The sequence below is a fragment of the Trematomus bernacchii genome, unplaced genomic scaffold (assembly GCF_902827165.1).
Source record: "Trematomus bernacchii unplaced genomic scaffold, fTreBer1.1, whole genome shotgun sequence".
In the NCBI taxonomy this organism is placed as follows: Eukaryota; Metazoa; Chordata; class Actinopteri; order Perciformes; family Nototheniidae; genus Trematomus; species Trematomus bernacchii.
In genome coordinates, this window is record NW_022988066.1 from 5,945,436 (window position 1) to 5,968,899 (window position 23,464).

The 23,464-nt window shown below is 41.1% G+C and overlaps 2 protein-coding genes across 36 annotated transcripts in view; both read right to left on the bottom strand.

Moving 5' to 3' along the window:
• Positions 1–18,412, bottom strand: part of LOC117474637 (uncharacterized threonine-rich GPI-anchored glycoprotein PJ4664.02-like) — a 38,214-nt gene extending 19,802 nt beyond the window's left edge. For 13 of the 35 annotated variants that reach the window (XM_034120576.1, XM_034120557.1, XM_034120547.1 and 10 more), the window contains exons 1-21: positions 17,759–18,412; positions 15,175–15,383; positions 14,953–15,017; positions 14,688–14,836; positions 14,360–14,570; positions 13,168–13,921; positions 12,276–12,903; positions 11,441–11,649; positions 11,219–11,283; positions 10,954–11,102; positions 8,749–10,836; positions 7,913–8,121; positions 7,691–7,755; positions 7,426–7,574; positions 7,098–7,308; positions 5,097–6,721; positions 4,263–4,471; positions 4,041–4,105; positions 3,776–3,924; positions 3,479–3,658; positions 602–810 (exon numbers count right to left, since the gene is read on the bottom strand). In XM_034120576.1, coding sequence (XP_033976467.1) covers positions 602–810; positions 3,479–3,658; positions 3,776–3,924; positions 4,041–4,105; positions 4,263–4,471; positions 5,097–6,721; positions 7,098–7,308; positions 7,426–7,574; positions 7,691–7,755; positions 7,913–8,121; positions 8,749–10,836; positions 10,954–11,102; positions 11,219–11,283; positions 11,441–11,649; positions 12,276–12,903; positions 13,168–13,921; positions 14,360–14,570; positions 14,688–14,836; positions 14,953–15,017; positions 15,175–15,383; positions 17,759–18,407 — 8,247 coding nt within the window. In that variant the 5' untranslated portion in view covers positions 18,408–18,412. The other 22 variants (XM_034120549.1, XM_034120555.1, XM_034120545.1 and 19 more) reach the window with 22 other exon arrangements.
• A 621-nt stretch (positions 18,413–19,033) lies between these two features.
• Positions 19,034–23,461, bottom strand: LOC117474793 (mucin-1-like). The gene is made up of 6 exons (XM_034120798.1): positions 23,278–23,461; positions 21,215–21,266; positions 21,011–21,055; positions 20,560–20,643; positions 19,881–20,476; positions 19,034–19,042 (listed from the first exon to the last, which is right to left on the bottom strand). The coding sequence occupies exons 2-6, from the start codon at positions 21,246–21,248 to the stop codon at positions 19,034–19,036; spliced, it is 768 nt and encodes a 255-aa protein (XP_033976689.1). The 5' UTR covers positions 21,249–21,266; positions 23,278–23,461.
• Positions 23,462–23,464: the final 3 nt, after the last annotated feature.

Sequence of the window (23,464 nt, forward strand, 5' to 3'; positions counted from 1 at the left end):
AAATACAAATGTTCAAATAAGTGTGATTTTGATAAACATATTATTATCATAAGATAGTCAGTATGTCCTCCCAATAATCAAACTTGACAGTTGGAAGATACAGCAAGTCTTACCTGTTGCAGAAATAGAAGATGTGTTGACACTGAGAGAAAAATTGGAACTGGAAGAGGCAGTCACCAAAGTTCCAGCCACAGAAGTGGCATTTGGTAATGTATTCCCTTCATTGAATATCAGTTCAACATCTACCACCACAGATCCTTGACTGTAACACAAATATTTGTTTAAGTATATTTTATGCCCTATGTCCTATTGTATATGTTAGCAAAACAAGTACAACAGGCATTTATAAAATGTAATGGCAAGCAATTGTTTTATACCTGAAGCTGTTGATGACAGTACGATTGAAAGCTGGATCCCTATTGTTTCTGAATAGACCATGTCGAGCTGTGAATGAATTTAGTTGAAAAACATTAAATCATTTCAGAATAAATATGAAAGAAGACAATTATCATTTGAGATTTGTGCTTTTTAATAAATGTTCATGAGCAGCAAAGGATAGTGGAAGACGCAAAATCTGTAGAAATAATTAATATGAACTTACCACTGTAGTCACTTCGTTCTTTAATTCAAGGAACGCTGGTGAAGATTTGTTTGCAAGTTGAGGAGTAAAGGTTTGCTGAATCTTAAATTCCAACTTGATTTTTGACTCTGTTGTGGTAGGTGTTGGGGTTGTAGTTGCAGTTGGAGAGCTTGTAGTTGTGATGCTTGGTGGTGATGATGTTCCAGTGACAGGTGGAGTGCTTGCATTACCTTAACATTTATAAAATATTAATTGGAATTTAATATATCATTACAGCAAGACAAGTATTAACACATTTGGAAATTGAAGTCAGTGATAGAGGGTCCAACGAAAAAACATAAATTGTTGGTATATTTTTGGTGTATCTGTAATTCGAGCTACATAAATAGAATCATGATCATCATCATTGACTAGTGGTAAAATTATTTAAAGTTATTTTATTGGATTTTAAGTTATATTTTATTTGTTGAAGAGCATGAATTACCTACTAAAGCCATTATTGTGACTGACAAGTGAAGTAATGTTGACTGGTGATAAGGTGGGGTGGCCAGGATGTGTAGTGATGTTAACTGTTGTTGAAGAAATATTAATGTTGACTGTTGGGGAAGTAATGTTGACTGGTGGTGATGTCATGTTGACTGGTGATGAGGTGGGGTTGACTGGTGATGTCATGTTGAATGGTGGTAAAGTAAAGTTGCCTGATGGGGAAATAATGTTGTCTGGTGCTGTCATGTTGATTTGTGATGAGGTGGGATTGACTGGTGATGTCATATTGACTGGTGGTGAAGTAATGTTGGGAAGTGGTGATGTCATGTTGACTTGTATTGAGGTGGGGTTTACTGGCGAGGTCATATTACCTGGTGCTGAAGTAATGTCAACTGGTGATGATGAAGTCATGTTGACAGGTGCTGATGTCATGTTGACTGGTGATGAAGTGGGGCTGACTGGTGATGAAGTCATGTTTACTGGTGGTGAAGTAAAGTTGACTGGTGGTGGGGTGGGGTTGAATGTTGATGTCATGTTGACTGGTGGTGAGGTAATGTTGACTGGTGAAAGGGTTGTTTTGAGTGGTGATGTCATGTTGATTTGTGATGAGGTGGGATTGGCTGTGGTTGAAGTAATGTTGACTTGTGGTGATGTCAAGTTGACTGATGGTGAAGTCAAGTTAACTGGTGATGAAGTGGGGCTCTGACTGGTTGATGTCATGTTGACTGGTGATGTGGTGGGGTTGACTGGTGATGTCATGTTGACTGGTAGTGAAGTAATGTTGTGGTGGTGGCGATGTCATAGTTGACTGGTAATGAGGTGGGGTTGGCTGGTGATGTCCTGTGTACTGGTGGTGAATGTCATGTTGGGAAGTGGTGATGTCATGTTGACAGGTGATGAGGTGGGGTTGACTGGTGATGTCATGTTGACTGGTGGTGGAAGTAAAGTTGACTGGTGGCGATGTCATGTTGACTGGTGATGAGGTGGGGTTGATTGGTGATGTCATGTTGACTGGTGATGTGGTGGGGGTTGACTGGTGATGTCATGTTACCTGGTGCTGAAGTAATGTCAACTGGTGGTGATGAAGTCATGTTGACTGGTGCCGATGTCATGTTGACTGGTGATGAAGTGGGGCTGACTGGTGATGTCATGTTGACTGGTGATGTGGTGGGGTTGACTGGTGATGTGATGTTGACTGGTGGTGAAGTAAAGTTGACTTGTGGCGATGTCATGTTGACTGGTGATGAGGTGGGGTTGACTTGTGATGTCATGTTGACTGGTGGTGAAGTAAAGTTGACTGGTGGCGATGTCATGTTGACTGGTGATGAGGTGGGGTTGACTGGTGATGTCATGTTGACTAGTGGTGAAGTAATGTTTGGAAGTGGTGATGTCCTGTTGACTGGTGATGAAGTGGGATTGAATGGTGATGAGGTGAAGTTTACTGGAAGTGAGGTGATGTTGTGTAGTGGTGACGTCATGTTGACTGGTGATGAGGTGGGGGTTGAACGGTGATGTCATATTTTCTGGTGGTGAAGTAAAGTTTACTGGTGGTGAAGTAATGTTGGCTGGTGATGATGTCATGTTAACTGGTGGTGATGTCATGTTGACTGAAGGTGAAGTTGGGTGGACTGGTGGTGAAGTAATGTTGAATGGTGATGTGGTTGGGTTGAAGGGTGATGTAATGTTGACTGGCGGTGATGTCATGTTGACTGATGGTGATGTCATGTTGACTGATGGTGAAGTTGGGTTGACTGAGGGTGAAGTAATGTTGACTGGTGGTGATGTTGGGTTGACTGGTGATGTAATGTTGACTGGTGGTGAAGTAATGTTGACTGATGGTGAGGTTGGGTTGACTGGTTGATGTAATATTGACTGATGGTGAAGTAATGTTGGCTGGTGATGATGTCATGTTAACTGGTGGTGATGTCATGTTGACTGAAGGTGAAGTTGGGTGGACTGGTGGTGAAGTAATGTTGAATGGTGATGTGGTTGGGTTGAAGGGTGATGTAATGTTGACTGGTGGTGATGTCATGTTGACTGATGGTGAAGTTGGGTGGACTGGTGGTGATGTAATGTTGACTGGCGGTGATGTCATGTTGACTGGTGGTGATGTCATGTTGACTGATGGTGATGTTGGGTTGACTGGTGACGTAATGTTGACTGGTGTTGATGTCATGTTGACTGGTGGTGATGTAATGTTGACTGGCGGTGATGTCATGTTGGCTGGTGTTGATGTCATGTTGACTAATGGTGAAGTTGGGTGGAGTGATGGTGAGGTAATGTTGACTGGTGTTGATGTCATGTTGACTGGTGGTGATGTAATGTTGACTGATGGTGAAGTTGGGTTGACTAAGGGTGAAGTAATGGTGACTGGTGTTGATGTCATGTTGACTGGTGGTGAGGTGATGTTACCTGATGATGAGGTCATGTTGACTGGTGATGATGTCATGTTGACTGGTGATGATGTTGGGTTGACTGGTGATGATGTTGGGTTGACTGGTGATGAAGTCATGTTGACTGGAGGTGAGGTGATGTTGACAAGTGGTGTTGAAGGGGCAACTGTGGTTGGGGCTGGAGTTGCAGCTAAAACAACTACAAATACAAATGTTCAAATAAGTGTGATTTTGATAAACATATTATTATCATAAGATAGTCAGTATGTCCTCCCAATAATCAAACTTGACAGTTGGAAGATACAGCAAGTCTTACCTGTTGCAGAAATAGAAGATGTGTTGACACTGAGAGAAAAATTGGAACTGGAAGAGGCAGTCACCAAAGTTCCAGCCACAGAAGTGGCATTTGGTAATGTATTCCCTTCATTGAATATCAGTTCAACATCTACCACCACAGATCCTTGACTGTAACACAAATATTTGTTTAAGTCATATTTTATGCCCTATTGTCCTATTGTATATGTTAGCAAACAAGTACAACAGGCATTTATAAAATGTAATGGCAAGCAATTGTTTTATACCTGAAGCTGTTGATGACAGTACGATTGAAGCTGGATCCATATTGTTCTGAATAGACCATGTCGAGCTGTGAATGAATTTAGTTGAAAAACATTAAATCATTTCAGAATAAATATGAAAGAAGACAATTATCATTTGAGATTTGTGCTTTTTAATAAATGTTCATGAGCAGCAAAGGATAGTGGAAGACGCAAAATCTGTAGAAATAATTAATATGAACTTACCACTGTAGTCACTTCGTTCTTTAATTCAAGGAACGCTGGTGAAGATTTGTTTGCAAGTTGAGGAGTAAAGGTTTGCTGAATCTTAAATTCCAACTTGATTTTTGACTCTGTTGTGGTAGGTGTTGGGGTTGTAGTTGCAGTTGGAGAGCTTGTAGTTGTGATGCTTGGTGGTGATGATGTTCCAGTGACAGGTGGAGTGCTTGCATTACCTTAACATTTATAAAATATTAATTGGAATTTAATATATCATTACAGCAAGACAAGTATTAACACATTTGGAAATTGAAGTCAGTGATAGAGGTCCAACGAAAAAACATAAATTGTTGGTATATTTTTGGTGTATCTGTAATTCGAGCTACATAAATAGAATCATGATCATCATCATTGACTAGTGGTAAAATTATTTAAAGTTATTTTATTGGATTTAAGTTATATTTTATTTGTTGAAGAGCATGAATTACCTACTAAAGCCATTATTGTGACTGACAAGTGAAGTAATGTTGACTGGTGATAAGGTGGGGTGGCCAGGATGTGTAGTGATGTTAACTGTTGTTGAAGAAATATTAATGTTGACTGTTGGGGAAGTAATGTTGACTGGTGGTGATGTCATGTTGACTGGTGATGAGGTGGGGTTGACTGGTGATGTCATGTTGAATGGTGGTAAAGTAAAGTTGCCTGATGGGGAAATAATGTTGTCTGGTGCTGTCATGTTGATTTGTGATGAGGTGGGATTGACTGGTGATGTCATATTGACTGGTGGTGAAGTAATGTTGGGAAGTGGTGATGTCATGTTGACTTGTATTGAGGTGGGGTTTACTGGCGAGGTCATATTACCTGGTGCTGAAGTAATGTCAACTGGTGATGATGAAGTCATGTTGACAGGTGCTGATGTCATGTTGACTGGTGATGAAGTGGGGCTGACTGGTGATGAAGTCATGTTTACTGGTGGTGAAGTAAAGTTGACTGGTGGTGGGGTGGGGTTGAATGTTGATGTCATGTTGACTGGTGGTGAGGTAATGTTGACTGGTGAAAAGGTTGTTTTGAGTGGTGATGTCATGTTGATTTGTGATGAGGTGGGATTGGCTGTGGTTGAAGTAATGTTGACTTGTGGTGATGTCAAGTTGACTGATGGTGAAGTCAAGTTAACTGGTGATGAAGTGGGGTTGACTGGTGATGTCATGTTGACTGGTGATGTGGTGGGGTTGACTGGTGATGTCATGTTGACTGGTAGTGAAGTAATGTTTGGTGGTGGCGATGTCATATTGACTGGTAATGAGGTGGGGTTGGCTGGTGATGTCATGTTGACTGGTGGTGATGTCATGTTGGGAAGTGGTGATGTCATGTTGACTGGTGATGAGGTGGGGTTGACTGGTGATGTCATGTTGACTGGTGGTGAAGTAAAGTTGACTGGTGGCGATGTCATGTTGACTGGTGATGAGGTGGGGTTGATTGGTGATGTCATGTTGACTGGTGATGTGGTGGGGTTGACTGGTGATGTCATGTTACCTGGTGCTGAAGTAATGTCAACTGGTGGTGATGAAGTCATGTTGACTGGTGCCGATGTCATGTTGACTGGTGATGAAGTGGGGCTGACTGGTGATGTCATGTTGACTGGTGATGTGGTGGGGTTGACTGGTGATGTGATGTTGACTGGTGGTGAAGTAAAGTTGACTTGTGGCGATGTCATGTTGACTGGTGATGAGGTGGGGTTGACTTGTGATGTCATGTTGACTGGTGGTGAAGTAAAGTTGACTGGTGGCGATGTCATGTTGACTGGTGATGAGGTGGGGTTGACTGGTGATGTCATGTTGACTAGTGGTGAAGTAATGTTTGGAAGTGGTGATGTCCTGTTGACTGGTGATGAAGTGGGATTGAATGGTGATGAGGTGAAGTTTACTGGAAGTGAGGTGATGTTGTGTAGTGGTGACGTCATGTTGACTGGTGATGAGGTGGGGTTGAACGGTGATGTCATATTTTCTGGTGGTGAAGTAAAGTTTACTGGTGGTGAAGTAATGTTGGCTGGTGATGATGTCATGTTAACTGGTGGTGATGTCATGTTGACTGAAGGTGAAGTTGGGTGGACTGGTGGTGAAGTAATGTTGAATGGTGATGTGGTTGGGTTGAAGGGTGATGTAATGTTGACTGGTGGTGATGTCATGTTGACTGATGGTGATGTCATGTTGACTGATGGTGAAGTTGGGTTGACTGAGGGTGAAGTAATGTTGACTGGTGGTGATGTTGGGTTGACTGGTGATGTAATGTTGACTGGTGGTGAAGTAATGTTGACTGATGGTGAGGTTGGGTTGACTGGTGATGTAATATTGACTGATGGTGAAGTAATGTTGGCTGGTGATGATGTCATGTTAACTGGTGGTGATGTCATGTTGACTGAAGGTGAAGTTGGGTGGACTGGTGGTGAAGTAATGTTGAATGGTGATGTGGTTGGGTTGAAGGGTGATGTAATGTTGACTGGTGGTGATGTCATGTTGACTGATGGTGAAGTTGGGTGGACTGGTGGTGATGTAATGTTGACTGGCGGTGATGTCATGTTGACTGATGGTGATGTCATGTTGACTGATGGTGATGTTGGGTTGACTGGTGACGTAATGTTGACTGGTGTTGATGTCATGTTGACTGGTGGTGATGTAATGTTGACTGGCGGTGATGTCATGTTGGCTGGTGTTGATGTCATGTTGACTAATGGTGAAGTTGGGGTGGAGTGATGGTGAGGTAATGTTGGCTGGTGTTGATGTCATGTTGACTGGTGGTGATGTAATGTTGACTGATGGTGAAGTTGGGTTGACTAAGGGTGAAGTAATGGTGACTGGTGTTGATGTCATGTTGACTGGTGGTGAGGTGATGTTACCTGATGATGAGGTCATGTTGACTGGTGATGATGTCATGTTGACTGGTGATGATGTTGGGTTGACTGGTGATGATGTTGGGTTGACTGGTGATGAAGTCATGTTGACTGGAGGTGAGGTGATGTTGACAAGTGGTGTTGAAGGGGCAACTGTGGTTGGGGCTGGAGTTGCAGCTAAAACAACTACAAATACAAATGTTCAAATAAGTGTGATTTTGATAAACATATTATTATCATAAGATAGTCAGTATGTCCTCCCAATAATCAAACTTGACAGTTGGAAGATACAGCAAGTCTTACCTGTTGCAGAAATAGAAGATGTGTTGACACTGAGAGAAAAATTGGAACTGGAAGAGGCAGTCACCAAAGTTCCAGCCACAGAAGTGGCATTTGGTAATGTATTCCCTTCATTGAATATCAGTTCAACATCTACCACCACAGATCCTTGACTGTAACACAAATATTTGTTTAAGTCATATTTTATGCCCTATTGTCCTATTGTATATGTTAGCAAACAAGTACAACAGGCATTTATAAAATGTAATGGCAAGCAATTGTTTTATACCTGAAGCTGTTGATGACAGTACGATTGAAGCTGGATCCATATTGTTCTGAATAGACCATGTCGAGCTGTGAATGAATTTAGTTGAAAAACATTAAATCATTTCAGAATAAATATGAAAGAAGACAATTATCATTTGAGATTTGTGCTTTTTAATAAATGTTCATGAGCAGCAAAGGATAGTGGAAGACGCAAAATCTGTAGAAATAATTAATATGAACTTACCACTGTAGTCACTTCGTTCTTTAATTCAAGGAACGCTGGTGAAGATTTGTTTGCAAGTTGAGGAGTAAAGGTTTGCTGAATCTTAAATTCCAACTTGATTTTTGACTCTGTTGTGGTAGGTGTTGGGGTTGTAGTTGCAGTTGGAGAGCTTGTAGTTGTGATGCTTGGTGGTGATGATGTTCCAGTGACAGGTGGAGTGCTTGCATTACCTTAACATTTATAAAATATTAATTGGAATTTAATATATCATTACAGCAAGACAAGTATTAACACATTTGGAAATTGAAGTCAGTGATAGAGGTCCAACGAAAAAAACATAAATTGTTGGTATATTTTTGGTGTATCTGTAATTCGAGCTACATAAATAGAATCATGATCATCATCATTGACTAGTGGTAAAATTATTTAAAGTTATTTTATTGGATTTTAAGTTATATTTTATTTGTTGAAGAGCATGAATTACCTACTAAAGCCATTATTGTGACTGACAAGTGAAGTAATGTTGACTGGTGATAAGGTGGGGTGGCCAGGATGTGTAGTGATGTTAACTGTTGTTGAAGAAATATTAATGTTGACTGTTGGGGAAGTAATGTTGACTGGTGGTGATGTCATGTGACTGGTGATGAGGTGGGGTTGACTGGTGATGTCATGTTGAATGGTGGTAAAGTAAAGTTGCCTGATGGGGAAATAATGTTGTCTGGTGCTGTCATGTTGATTTGTGATGAGGTGGGATTGACTGGTGATGTCATATTGACTGGTGTGTGAAGTAATGTTGGGAAGTGGTGATGTCATGTTGACTTGTATTGAGGTGGGGTTTACTGGCGAGGTCATATTACCTGGTGCTGAAGTAATGTCAACTGGTGATGATGAAGTCATGTTGACAGGTGCTGATGTCATGTTGACTGGTGATGAAGTGGGGCTGACTGGTGATGAAGTCATGTTTACTGGTGGTGAAGTAAAGTTGACTGGTGGTGGGGTGGGGTTGAATGTTGATGTCATGTTGACTGGTGGTGAGGTAATGTTAACTGGTGATGAAGTGGGGCTGACTGGTGATGTCATGTTGACTGGTGATGTGGTGGGGTTGACTGGTGATGTCATGTTGACTGGTAGTGAAGTAATGTTTGGTGGTGGCGATGTCATATTGACTGGTAATGAGGTGGGGTTGGCTGGTGATGTCATGTTGACTGGTGGTGATGTCATGTTGGGAAGTGGTGATGTCATGTTGACAGGTGATGAGGTGGGGTTGACTGGTGATGTCATGTTGACTGGTGGTGAAGTAAAGTTGACTGGTGGCGATGTCATGTTGACTGGTGATGAGGTGGGGTTGATTGGTGATGTCATGTTGACTGGTGATGTGGTGGGGTTGACTGGTGATGTCATGTTACCTGGTGCTGAAGTAATGTCAACTGGTGGTGATGAAGTCATGTTGACTGGTGCCGATGTCATGTTGACTGGTGATGAAGTGGGGCTGACTGGTGATGTCATGTTGACTGGTGATGTGGTGGGGTTGACTGGTGATGTGATGTTGACTGGTGGTGAAGTAAAGTTGACTTGTGGCGATGTCATGTTGACTGGTGATGAGGTGGGGTTGACTGGTGATGTCATGTTGACTGGTGGTGAAGTAAAGTTGACTGGTGGCGATGTCATGTTGACTGGTGATGAGGTGGGGTTGACTGGTGATGTCATGTTGACTAGTGGTGAAGTAATGTTTGGAAGTGGTGATGTCCTGTTGACTGGTGATGAAGTGGGATTGAATGGTGATGAGGTGAAGTTTACTGGAAGTGAGGTGATGTTGTGTAGTGGTGACGTCATGTTGACTGGTGATGAGGTGGGGTTGAACGGTGATGTCATATTTTCTGGTGGTGAAGTAAAGTTTACTGGTGGTGAAGTAATGTTGGCTGGTGATGATGTCATGTTAACTGGTGGTGATGTCATGTTGACTGAAGGTGAAGTTGGGTGGACTGGTGGTGAAGTAATGTTGAATGGTGATGTGGTTGGGTTGAAGGGTGATGTAATGTTGACTGGCGGTGATGTCATGTTGACTGATGGTGATGTCATGTTGACTGATGGTGAAGTTGGGTTGACTGAGGGTGAAGTAATGTTGACTGGTGGTGATGTTGGGTTGACTGGTGATGTAATGTTGACTGGTGGTGAAGTAATGTTGACTGATGGTGAGGTTGGGTTGACTGGTGATGTAATATTGACTGATGGTGAAGTAATGTTGGCTGGTGATGATGTCATGTTAACTGGTGGTGATGTCATGTTGACTGAAGGTGAAGTTGGGTGGACTGGTGGTGAAGTAATGTTGAATGGTGATGTGGTTGGGTTGAAGGGTGATGTAATGTTGACTGGTGGTGATGTCATGTTGACTGATGGTGAAGTTGGGTGGACTGGTGGTGATGTAATGTTGACTGGCGGTGATGTCATGTTGACTGATGGTGATGTCATGTTGACTGATGGTGATGTTGGGTTGACTGGTGATGTAATGTTGACTGGTGTTGATGTCATGTTGACTGGTGGTGATGTAATGTTGACTGGCGGTGATGTCATGTTGGCTGGTGTTGATGTCATGTTGACTAATGGTGAAGTTGGGTGGAGTGATGGTGAAGTAATGTTGGCTGGTGTTGATGTCATGTTGACTGGTGGTGATGTAATGTTGACTGATGGTGAAGTTGGGTTGACTAAGGGTGAAGTAATGGTGACTGGTGTTGATGTCATGTTGACTGGTGGTGAGGTGATGTTACCTGATGATGAGGTCATGTTGACTGGTGATGATGTCATGTTGACTGGTGATGATGTTGGGTTGACTGGTGATGATGTTGGGTTGACTGGTGATGAAGTCATGTTGACTGGAGGTGAGGTGATGTTGACAAGTGGTGTTGAAGGGGCAACTGTGGTTGGGGCTGGAGTTGCAGCTAAAACAACTACAAATACAAATGTTCAAATAAGTGTGATTTTGATAAACATATTATTATCATAAGATAGTCAGTATGTCCTCCCAATAATCAAACTTGACAGTTGGAAGATACAGCAAGTCTTACCTGTTGCAGAAATAGAAGATGTGTTGACACTGAGAGAAAAATTGGAACTGGAAGAGGCAGTCACCAAAGTTCCAGCCACAGAAGTGGCATTTGGTAATGTATTCCCTTCATTGAATATCAGTTCAACATCTACCACCACAGATCCTTGACTGTAACACAAATATTTGTTTAAGTCATATTTTATGCCCTATTGTCCTATTGTATATGTTAGCAAACAAGTACAACAGGCATTTATAAAATGTAATGGCAAGCAATTGTTTTATACCTGAAGCTGTTGATGACAGTACGATTGAAGCTGGATCCATATTGTTCTGAATAGACCATGTCGAGCTGTGAATGAATTTAGTTGAAAAACATTAAATCATTTCAGAATAAATATGAAAGAAGACAATTATCATTTGAGATTTGTGCTTTTTAATAAATGTTCATGAGCAGCAAAGGATAGTGGAAGACGCAAAATCTGTAGAAATAATTAATATGAACTTACCACTGTAGTCACTTCGTTCTTTAATTCAAGGAACGCTGGTGAAGATTTGTTTGCAAGTTGAGGAGTAAAGGTTTGCTGAATCTTAAATTCCAACTTGATTTTTGACTCTGTTGTGGTAGGTGTTGGGGTTGTAGTTGCAGTTGGAGAGCTTGTAGTTGTGATGCTTGGTGGTGATGATGTTCCAGTGACAGGTGGAGTGCTTGCATTACCTTAACATTTATAAAATATTAATTGGAAGTGAATATATCATTACAGCAAGACAAGTATTAACACATTTGGAAATTGAAGTCAGTGATAGAGGTCCAACGAAAAAACATAAATTGTTGGTATATTTTTGGTGTATCTGTAATTCGAGCTACATAAATAGAATCATGATCATCATCATTGACTAGTGGTAAAATTATTTAAAGTTATTTTATTGGATTTTAAGTTATATTGTATTTGTTGAAGAGCATGAATTACCTACTAAAGCCATTATTGTGACTGACAAGTGAAGTAATGTTGACTGGTGATAAGGTGGGGTGGCCAGGATGTGTAGTGATGTTAACTGTTGTTGAAGAAATATTAATGTTGACTGTTGGGGAAGTAATGTTGACTGGTGGTGATGTCATGTTGACTGGTGATGAGATGGGGTTGACTGGTGATGTCATGTTGAATGGTGGTAAAGTAAAGTTGCCTGATGGGGAAATAATGTTGTCTGGTGCTGTCATGTTGATTTGTGATGAGGTGGGATTGACTGGTGATGTCATATTGACTGGTGGTGAAGTAATGTTGGGAAGTGGTGATGTCATGTTGACTTGTATTGAGGTGGGGTTTACTGGCGAGGTCATATTACCTGGTGCTGAAGTAATGTCAACTGGTGATGATGAAGTCATGTTGACAGGTGCTGATGTCATGTTGACTGGTGATGAAGTGGGGCTGACTGGTGAAGTAACGTTTACTGGTGGTGAAGTAATGTTGAGTACTGATGATGTCATGTTTACTGGTAATGAGGTGGGATTAAATGGTGATGAAGTCATGTTTACTGGTGGTGAAGTAAAGTTGACTGGTGGTGGGGTGGGGTTGAATGTTGATGTCATGTTGACTGGTGGTGAGGTAATGTTGACTGGTGATAAGGTTGTTTTGAGTGGTGATGTCATGTTGATTTGTGATGAGGTGGGATTGGCTGTGGTTGAAGTAATGTTGACTTGTGGTGATGTCAAGTTGACTGATGGTGAAGTCAAGTTAACTGGTGATGAAGTGGGGCTGACTGGTGATGTCATGTTGACTGGTGATGTGGTGGGGTTGACTGGTGATGTCATGTTGACTGGTAGTGAAGTAATGTTTGGTGGTGGCGATGTCATATTGACTGGTAATGAGGTGGGGTTGGCTGGTGATGTCATGTTGACTGGTGGTGATGTCATGTTGGGAAGTGGTGATGTCATGTTGACAGGTGATGAGGTGGGGTTGACTGGTGATGTCATGTTGACTGGTGGTGAAGTAAAGTTGACTGGTGGCGATGTCATGTTGACTGGTAATGAGGTGGGGTTGACTGGTGATGTCATGTTGACTGGTGATGTGGTGGGGTTGACTGGTGATGTCATGTTACCTGGTGCTGAAGTAATGTCAACTGGTGGTGATGAAGTCATGTTGACTGGTGCCGATGTCATGTTGACTGGTGATGAAGTGGGGCTGACTGGTGATGTCATGTTGACTGGTGATGTGGTGGGGTTGACTGGTGATGTGATGTTGACTGGTGGTGAAGTAAAGTTGACTTGTGGCGATGTCATGTTGACTGGTGATGAGGTGGGGTTGACTTGTGATGTCATGTTGACTGGTGGTGAAGTAAAGTTGACTGGTGGCGATGTCATGTTGACTGGTGATGAGGTGGGGTTGACTGGTGATGTCATGTTGACTAGTGGTGAAGTAATGTTTGGAAGTGGTGATGTCCTGTTGACTGGTGATGAAGTGGGATTGAATGGTGATGAGGTGAAGTTTACTGGAAGTGAGGTGATGTTGTGTAGTGGTGACGTCATGTTGACTGGTGATGAGGTGGGGTTGAACGGTGATGTCATATTTTCTGGTGGTGAAGTAAAGTTTACTGGTGGTGAAGTAATGTTGGCTGGTGATGATGTCATGTTAACTGGTGGTGATGTCATGTTGACTGAAGGTGAAGTTGGGTGGACTGGTGGTGAAGTAATGTTGAATGGTGATGTGGTTGGGTTGAAGGGTGATGTAATGTTGACTGGCGGTGATGTCATGTTGACTGATGGTGATGTCATGTTGACTGATGGTGAAGTTGGGTTGACTGAGGGTGAAGTAATGTTGACTGGTGGTGATGTTGGGTTGACTGGTGATGTAATATTGACTGATGGTGAAGTAATGTTGGCTGGTGATGATGTCATGTTAACTGGTGGTGATGTCATGTTGACTGAAGGTGAAGTTGGGTGGACTGGTGGTGAAGTAATGTTGAATGTTGATGTGGTTGGGTTGAAGGGTGATGTAATGTTGACTGGTGGTGATGTCATGTTGACTGATGGTGAAGTTGGGTGGACTGGTGGTGATGTAATGTTGACTGGTGGTGATGTCATGTTGACTGATGGTGAAGTTGGGTGGACTGGTGGTGATGTAATGTTGACTGGCGGTGATGTCATGTTGACTGATGGTGATGTCATGTTGACTGATGGTGATGTTGGGTTGACTGGTGACGTAATGTTGACTGGTGTTGATGTCATGTTGACTGGTGGTGATGTAATGTTGACTGGCGGTGATGTCATGTTGGCTGGTGTTGATGTCATGTTGACTAATGGTGAAGTTGGGTAGAGTGATGGTGAAGTAATGTTGGCTGGTGTTGATGTCATGTTGACTGGTGGTGATGTAATGTTGACTGATGGTGAAGTTGGGTTGACTAAGGATGAAGTAATGGTGACTGGTGTTGATGTCATGTTGACTGGTGGTGAGGTGATGTTACCTGATGATGAGGTCATGTTGACTGGTGATGATGTCATGTTGACTGGTGATGATGTTGGGTTGACTGGTGATGATGTTGGGTTGACTGGTGATGAAGTCATGTTGACTGGAGGTGAGGTGATGTTGACAAGTGGTGTTGAAGGGGCAACTGTGGTTGGGGCTGGAGTTGCAGCTAAAACAACTACAAATACAAATGTTCAAATAAGTGTGATTTTGATAAACATATTATTATCATAAGATAGTCAGTATGTCCTCCCAATAATCAAACTTGACAGTTGGAAGATACAGCAAGTCTTACCTGTTGCAGAAATAGAAGATGTGTTGACACTGAGAGAAAAATTGGAACTGGAAGAGGCAGTCACCAAAGTTCCAGCCACAGAAGTGGCATTTGGTAATGTATTCCCTTCATTGAATATCAGTTCAACATCTACCACCACAGATCCTTGACTGTAACACAAATATTTGTTTAAGTCATATTTTATGCCCTATTGTCCTATTGTATATGTTAGCAAACAAGTACAACAGGCATTTATAAAATGTAATGGCAAGCAATTGTTTTATACCTGAAGCTGTTGATGACAGTACGATTGAAGCTGGATCCATATTGTTCTGAATAGACCATGTCGAGCTGTGAATGAATTTAGTTGAAAAACATTAAATCATTTCAGAATAAATATGAAAGAAGATGATTATCATTTGAGATTTGTGCTTTTTAATAAATGTTCATGAGCAGCAAAGGATAGTGGAAGACGCAAAATCTGTAGAAATAATGAATATGAACTTACCACTGTAGTCACTTCGTTCTTTAATTCAAGGAACGCTGGTGAAGATTTGTTTGCAAGTTGAGGAGTAAAGGTTTGCTGAATCTTAAATTCCAACTTGATTTTTGACTCTGTTGTGGTAGGTGTTGGGGTTGTAGTTGCAGTTGGAGAGCTTGTAGTTGTGATGCTTGGTGGTGATGATGTTCCAGTGACAGGTGGAGTGCTTGCATTACCTTAACATTTATAAAATATTAATTGGAAGTGAATATATCATTACAGCAAGACAAGTATTAACACATTTGGAAATTGAAGTCAGTGATAGAGGTCCAACGAAAAAACATAAATTGTTGGTATATTTTTGGTGTATCTGTAATTCGAGCTACATAAATAGAATCATGATCATCATCATTGACTAGTGGTAAAATTATTTAAAGTTATTTTATTGGATTTTAAGTTATATTTTATTTGTTGAAGAGCATGAATTACCTATTAAAGCCATTATTGTGACTGACAAGTGAAGTAATGTTGACTGGTGATAAGGTGGGGTGGCCAGGATGTGTAGTGATGTTAACTGTTGTTGAAGAAATATTAATGTTGACTGTTGGGGAAGTAATGTTGACTGGTGGTGATGTCATGTTGACTGGTGATGAGGTGGGGTTGACTGGTGGTGAAGTAATGATAATTGGTGATGATGTGGGGTTCAATGGTGATGTAATGTTGACAGGTGGTGAAGTAATGTTGACTGGTGATGAGGTGGGGTTGAACGGTGATGTCATGTTTTCTGGTGGTGAAGTAAAGTTTACTGGTGGTGAAGTAATGTTGAGTAGTGATGATGTCATGTTGACAGGTGATGAGGTTGGTCTGAGTGCAGATGTCATGTTAATTTGTGATGAGGTGGGAATAAATGGTGGTGAAGTCATGTTTACTTGTGGTGAGGTGGGGTTGAATGTCGATGTCATGTTGACTGGTGGTGAAGTAATGTTGAGAAGTGGTGATGTCATGTTGATTGGTGATGAGGTCGGGTTGACAGGTGATGTCATGTTGAATGGTGGTAAAGTAAAGTTGCCTGATGGGGAAATAATGTTGTCTGGTGCTGTCATGTTGATTTGTGATGAGGTGGGATTGACTGGTGATGTCATATTGACTGGTGGTGAAGTAATGTTGGGAAGTGGTGATGTCATGTTGACTTGTATTGAGGTGGGGTTTACTGGCGAGGTCATATTACCTGGTGCTGAAGTAATGTCAACTGGTGATGATGAAGTCATGTTGACAGGTGCTGATGTCATGTTGACTGGTGATGAAGTGGGGCTGACTGGTGAAGTAACGTTTACTGGTGGTGAAGTAATGTTGAGTAGTGATGATGTCATGTTGACTGGTGATGAGGTGGGGTTGACTGGTGATGTCATGTTGACTGGTGATGTGGTGGGGTTGACTGGTGATGTCATGTTGACTGGTGATGAAGTGGGGCTGACTGGTGATGTCATGTTGACTGGTGGTAAAGTAAAGTTAACTGTTGGTGATGTCAAGTTTTCTGGTGGTGAAGTAACGTTTACTGGTGGTGAAGTAATGTTGAGTACTGATGATGTCATGTTTACTGGTAATGAGGTGGGATTAAATGGTGATGAAGTCATGTTTACTGGTGGTGAAGTAAAGTTGACTGGTGGTGGGGTGGGATTGAATGTTGATGTCATGTTGACTGGTGGTGAGGTAATGTTGACTGGTGATGAGGTTGTTTTGAGTGGTGATGTCATGTTGATTTGTGATGAGGTGGGATTGGCTGTGGTTGATGTAATGTTGACTGGTGGGGATGTCAAGTTGACTGATGGTGAAGTCAAGTTAACTGATAATGAGGTTGGGTTGACTGTTGATGTCATGTTGACTGGTGATGAGGTGGGGTTGACTGGTGATGTCATGTTGACTGGTGATGTGGTGGGGTTGACTGGTGATGTCATGTTACCTGGTGCTGAAGTAATGTCAACTGGTGGTGATGAAGTCATGTTGACTGGTGCCGATGTCATGTTGACTGGTGATGAAGTGGGGCTGACTGGTGATGTCATGTTGACTGGTGATGTGGTGGGGCTGACTGGTGATGTCATGTTGACTGGTGATGAAGTGGGGCTGACTGGTGATGTCATGTTGACTGGTGGTAAAGTAAAGTTAACTGTTGGTGATGTCAAGTTTTCTGGTGGTGAAGTAACGTTTACTGGTGGTGAAGTAATGTTGAGTACTGATGATGTCATGTTTACTGGTAATGAGGTGGGATTAAATGGTGATGAAGTCATGTTTACTGGTGGTGAAGTAAAGTTGACTGGTGGTGGGGTGGGATTGAATGTTGATGTCATGTTGACTGGTGGTGAGGTAATGTTGACTGGTGATGAGGTTGTTTTGAGTGGTGATGTCATGTTGATTTGTGATGAGGTGGGATTGGCTGTGGTTGATGTAATGTTGACTGGTGGGGATGTCAAGTTGACTGATGGTGAAGTCAAGTTAACTGATAATGAGGTTGGGTTGACTGTTGATGTCATGTTGACTGGTGATGAGGTGGGGTTGACTGGTGATGTCATGTTGACTGGTGATGTGGTGGGGTTGACTGGTGATGTCATGTTACCTGGTGCTGAAGTAATGTCAACTGGTGGTGATGAAGTCATGTTGACTGGTGCCGATGTCATGTTGACTGGTGATGAAGTGGGGCTGACTGGTGATGTCATGTTGACTGGTGATGTGGTGGGGTTGACTGGTGATGTCATGTTGACTGGTGGTGATGTCATGTTGACTGGTGATGAGGTGGGATTGAATGGTGATGAGGTGAAGTTTACTGGAAGTGTGGTGATGTTGTGTAGTGGTGACGTCATGTTGACTGGTGATGAGGTGGGGTTGAACGGTGATGTAACGTTTACTGGTGGTGAAGTAATGTTGAGTACTGATGATGTCATGTTTACTGGTAATGAGGTGGGATTAAATGGTGATGAAGTCATGTTTACTGGTGGTGAAGTAAAGTTGACTGGTGGTGGGGTGGGGTTGAATGTTGATGTCATGTTGACTGGTGGTGAGGTAATGTTGACAGGTGATGAGGTTGTTTTGAGTGGTGATGTCATGTTGATATGTGATGAGGTGGGATTGGCTGTGGTTGAAGTAATGTTGACTTGTGGTGATGTCAAGTTGACTGATGGTGAAGTCAAGTTAACTGGTGATGAAGTGGGGCTGACTGGTGATGTCATGTTGACTGGTGATGAAGTGGGGCTGACTGGTGATGTCATGTTGACTGGTGATGTGGTGGGGTTGACTGGTGATGTCATGTTGACTGGTGGTGAAGTAAAGTTGACTGGTAGCGATGTCATATTGACTGGTAATGAGGTGGGGTTGACTGGTGATGTCATGTTGACTGGTGGTGAAGTAAAGTTGACTGGTGGCGATGTCATGTTGACTGGTGATGAGGTGGGGTTGACTGGTGATGTCATGTTGACTAGTGGTGAAGTAATGTTTGGAAGTGGTGATGTCCTGTTGACTGGTGATGAAGTGGGATTGAATGGTGATGAGGTGAAGTTTACTGGAAGTGAGGTGATGTTGTGTAGTGGTGACGTCATGTTGACTGGTGATGAGGTGGGGTTGAACGGTGATGTCATATTTTCTGGTGGTGAAGTAATATTTCGAAGTGGTGATGTCATGTTGACTGGTAATGAGGTGGGGCTGGCTGGTGATGTCATGTTGACTGGTGGTGATGTCATGTTGGGAAGTGGTGATGTCATGTTGACTGGTGATGAGGTGGGGTTGACTGGTGATGTCATGTTGACTGGTGGCGAAGTAAAGTTGACTGGTGGCGATGTCATGTTGACTGGTGATGTCATGTTGACTGGTGGTGAAGTAAAGTTGACTGGTGGCGATGTCATGTTGACTGGTGATGAGGTGGGATTGAATGGTGATGAAGTGAATGTTACTGGAAGTGAGGTGATGTTGAGTGGTGGTGACGTCATGTTGACTGGTGATGAAGTGGGGTTGACTGGTGATGTCATGTTGACTGGTGGTGAAGTAATGTTTGGTGGTGGCGATGTAATGTTGACTGCTGATGAGGTGGGGTTGACTGGTGATGTCATGTTGACTGGTGGTGAAGTAATGTTTGGAAGTGGTGATGTCATGTTGACTGGTGATGAGGTTGGGTTGACTGTTGATGTCATGTTGACCGGTGGTGAAGTAAAGTTGACTGGTGGCGATGTCATATTGACTGCTGATGAGGTGGGGTTGACTGGTGGTAAAGTAAAGTTGACTGGTGGCGATGTCATGTTGACTGGTGATGAGGTGGGGTTGACTGGTGATGAAGTGAATGTTACTGGAAGTGAGGTGATGTTGAGTGGTGGTGATGTAATGTTGACTGCTGATGAGGTGGGGTTGACTGGTGATGTCATGTTGACTGGTGGTGAAGTAATGTTTGGAAGTGGTGATGTCATGTTGAGAGGTAATGAGGTGGGGTTGACTGGTGATGTCATGTTGACTGGTGGTGAAGTAATGTTGGAAAGTGGTGATGTCATGTTGACTGGTGATGAGGTGGGGTTGGCTGGTGATGTCATGTTGACTGGTGGTGATGTCATGTTGGGAAGTGGTGATGTCATGTTGACTGGTGATGTCATGTTGACTGGTGGTGAAGTAAGGTTGACTGGTGATGAGGTGGGGTTGACTGGTGATGTCATGTTGACTGGTGGTGAAGTAATGTTTGGAAGTGGTGATGTCATGTTGACAGGTAATGAGGTGGGGTTGACTGGTGATGTCATGTTGACTGGTGGTGAAGTAATGTTGGAAAGTGGTGATGTCATGTTGACTGGTGATGAGGTGAAGTTTACTGGAAGTGAGGTGATGTTGAGTGGTGGTGACGTCATGTTGACTGGTGATGAGGTGGGGTTGACTGGTGATGTCATGTTGACTGGTGGTGAAGTAAAGTTGACTGGTGTAGAAGTTATGTTGAGAGGTGATGATGTCATGTTGACTGGTGATGAGTTGGGATTGATTTGTGGTGAAGTCATGATGACTGATGTTGATGTCATGTTTACTGGTGTTGAAGTAATATTCACTTGTGATGAGGTGGGGTTTACTGGTGAGGTCATATTACCTGGTGTTGAAGTAATGTTGACTGGTGTTGATGAAGTCATGTTGACTGGTTTTGAGGTTGGGTTGACTGTTGAGGTCATGTTGAAGTGTGGGGAAGTCATATTCAGTGGTGGTGACGTCATGTTGACAGTTGGAGAGGTTGGATTGACTGTTGGGGAAGTCATGTTGACTGTTAGTGACGTCACATTGATTGGTGGTGAAGTCATGTTGATTGGCGAAGTGGCATTCACTGTAAGGTAAGGTGAAGGTAAGGTTGCATGAAATACAATTAAATGGCACTGTTATTTGTGTTTGAGGGACAAGTTGCTTTACCTGGAGACATTGTGGTGATTGGTGGATTTGAGGTTCCATTGCCTGGTGTGGATGTTAGGTTGACCAGTAATGTGGTTGAGTCAACTGCAAAAGAAAAGGTTCATGAGAAAAATTAAAGTAACACATGATAATTAATTGTTCAATTGTTGTATAAGTCCAGTCATGCTTTTTTATTCCTCCAAAGGTTGCTTTAGGGTTGATCCCTGGTTGATCCTTATAAATCACTGATACAATCAAATGTACAAGGAATAAAACACCTTTATTCGGCAGATCAACCTAAATCTTTTATTAGAAGTCATAAAACATATTTAATAATCAAAGCCTATGGCTAAGTTAATAACTCGATATTTTACACTTGATGATAGTTCAATAAGGATACCTGCCAGCACATATTGTGTGCTCATTCATTGCTGTTGTCTTAAAAGAATGTACAGAAGTATCATAATGTTACCTGTTGTTGCACTAGCGGTTGAGGCCGATGTTGTTCTCACCTCTCCTGTAAAGAAAATGTCACAATGATCCAACTTAATTCAGTCCGATTCAAAGTAATTTGACATTTCAATTAAATTAAATTGTCCCTTAATCTCCCCCCCACTTCCCTCCCCTCTTTCTCTCTTTCTCACACACACAAACACACATACATTCAAATAAATACCTGCACATAAGAGAAGGAATATAAGAAGAATCATCTTCTCTTTTTCCCGTTCCTGTGAAATAAAAGAAAAAAATATATATATTTTAATGTGCAAAATGTGTCCTTCTAATTTACACTGTTAATTGTCAAAACAGCTCCACAGTTAATCCTACCATCACATGTTTCATGCTTAAAGACGGGTTATTCAACTGAATGACCGGTTTGAGGTTATAGTTTAAGGTATTTGTAATATTTTGTTGCTCCCATTGATATCTATTAGGATGCAACATTTAAGAAACACCACTATATTTAACTAAATGCAATTCAACAGAAACGTAAAAGTATATCCTTTAAAATCACTTTCATTAAGAGCTTATTAATGTTTTGTATGAAAATGTTTGTAAAACATCTATAAACATCACAAAAATAGATGGAAAATACACCAATTATTAACAATTTACACATTTCTAGCTATCTATCTTGTCAATGGTTCATTACAAGTAATTTATTAGCCATTTTCGGGGTATTATTATCATCAGGTGAAACTTTATAATAGCAATTATGTTACAAATTGTTACAAATTTGATCCATCTATCTATGTTATTATTTTAGATGTTTTATACAAATGTTGTTCTCAAGGTTTACAAATCCTTTGGGAATAATAATTCACACATATTTAATCTTGTACATAAGTAATTAGTACAGAAATTCCCAATTAAAAAAATTAATTATAGTATTTATAATAAACATTATTCATTATCATTTAATTGTTATGTAAATGTGAATTAACTATTAGCTATCTTCGTTAAATATGTTATGTTAAATGATATATTAATTATTTATTTATTAATGATAGTTATGACAAGGTCGTATCCCTTATAAACTACCATTGAATCATATGATGTATAGCAACTTAAAAGTAACAATAAAAGTGCTTTTGACTATGATTTTCTACCCTAGTCCTCTGTGTGCCAATGCATTGATTATAAACTCTACCTCGCAATTTAGCAGATGCTTGAATGACTGTGAAAATTGTGAGTTGTTAAACAAGCAGAATCTGGTGTGCCAACATTGTTGAGTGACGCGTTTCAGTAACTTTCTTATATTTCACATCGTCAGATGGTGTAGCACCTGCCAGGCTATTCAAGTGTCTATAATGGTGTATGTAGGTGTATGCTCTGCCAACAAGACTACTGAATAATTAAAAAAAATATATGTATTTTATCAAACATATAATGGCCTAGGTAAATGATCTTATCCAAATTTGATTGTGATCTGGACTCTGATTCTTACACCAAAGGGCTTTAACATTTTATTAAAATCTTATATTGAACATTCATATTTAACAGAAAAACAATTGTATCAACCTTTCAGCCCAGGATTCATTAGTGTCTGTGAGAAACCTGATTTGTTGATTTGAAGTTATTCGAATATCAGAATACATACTTTATTATGTAACCATTTGGTTATTTTCCATCAGAAATAGTGATCTATATTTGTTAAATAAAAGCAACAACAGTTCAATTAATTGAAATTCCTACTCGACAAACGTGTTTATAGCACGGTCCCACCCTGACAAGCCAAGCATTGCAATCCATTATGTTAATTATATTGTTGAATTATTATTTAACCTTTCCAGCCTTCAGAATAACATGCATTACACGTAATAATGCTTTGTTTGTCAGGATTTTTTTTGTTATTAAAAATAATGAAAATCAAAGGTGTGTCTTAGCAAATACCTGAATAGTAAGAGTCCATAGAAATGTGCAACTTAAAAGCAGTACACATATTAAAGGAAAAGTGTAGATTGTGAATTAAAGTTAGAAATCATTTGATGCATTTCTGAGCCCAAATGGAAGTTATTCATTCAAAACAGTTTAATTCTAATTCAAAAAAACTTGTACAGAAAAACCAGCAATTCAAATGTTTTACCTAGGCATTTATGTTTTAGTCATCATTATACCAAATTGCATACTATGTGGTTTAGTGACAGCCTATTTTAAAATAAAGTGTTAACAGATATTGATCATGGTTGATTTCTTTAAAGGTTGAAATGTATAAAACATGAACGTGAATATTCTTACCTCGTTGGAGTTCCAAGTCCAATTGTGCAGCAATATTGTTAAATTTGCAGCAGTTCAATCAATGGTAGAAACTGACACAAAGAAGACACAACACACCTTGAAGATGTGAAGATGGAAGTGAACACTTGTCAGTGAGTGAGGGCATTCTGAGAGAGACCAGACATTCTTCTTTGTAAACGCTTAACTT

Coding starts and splice junctions, on each gene's coding strand:
- LOC117474793 (XM_034120798.1), bottom strand. CDS start 21,248: ATGATTCTTCTTATATTCCTTCTCTTATGTGCAG. Junction 21,056..21,214: donor ATTCCTTCTCTTATGTGCAG/GTATTTATTTGA, acceptor TTTTCTTTACAG/GAGAGGTGAGAACAACATCG. Junction 20,477..20,559: donor AATCACCACAATGTCTCCAG/GTAAAGCAACTT, acceptor CTTACCTTACAG/TGAATGCCACTTCGCCAATC.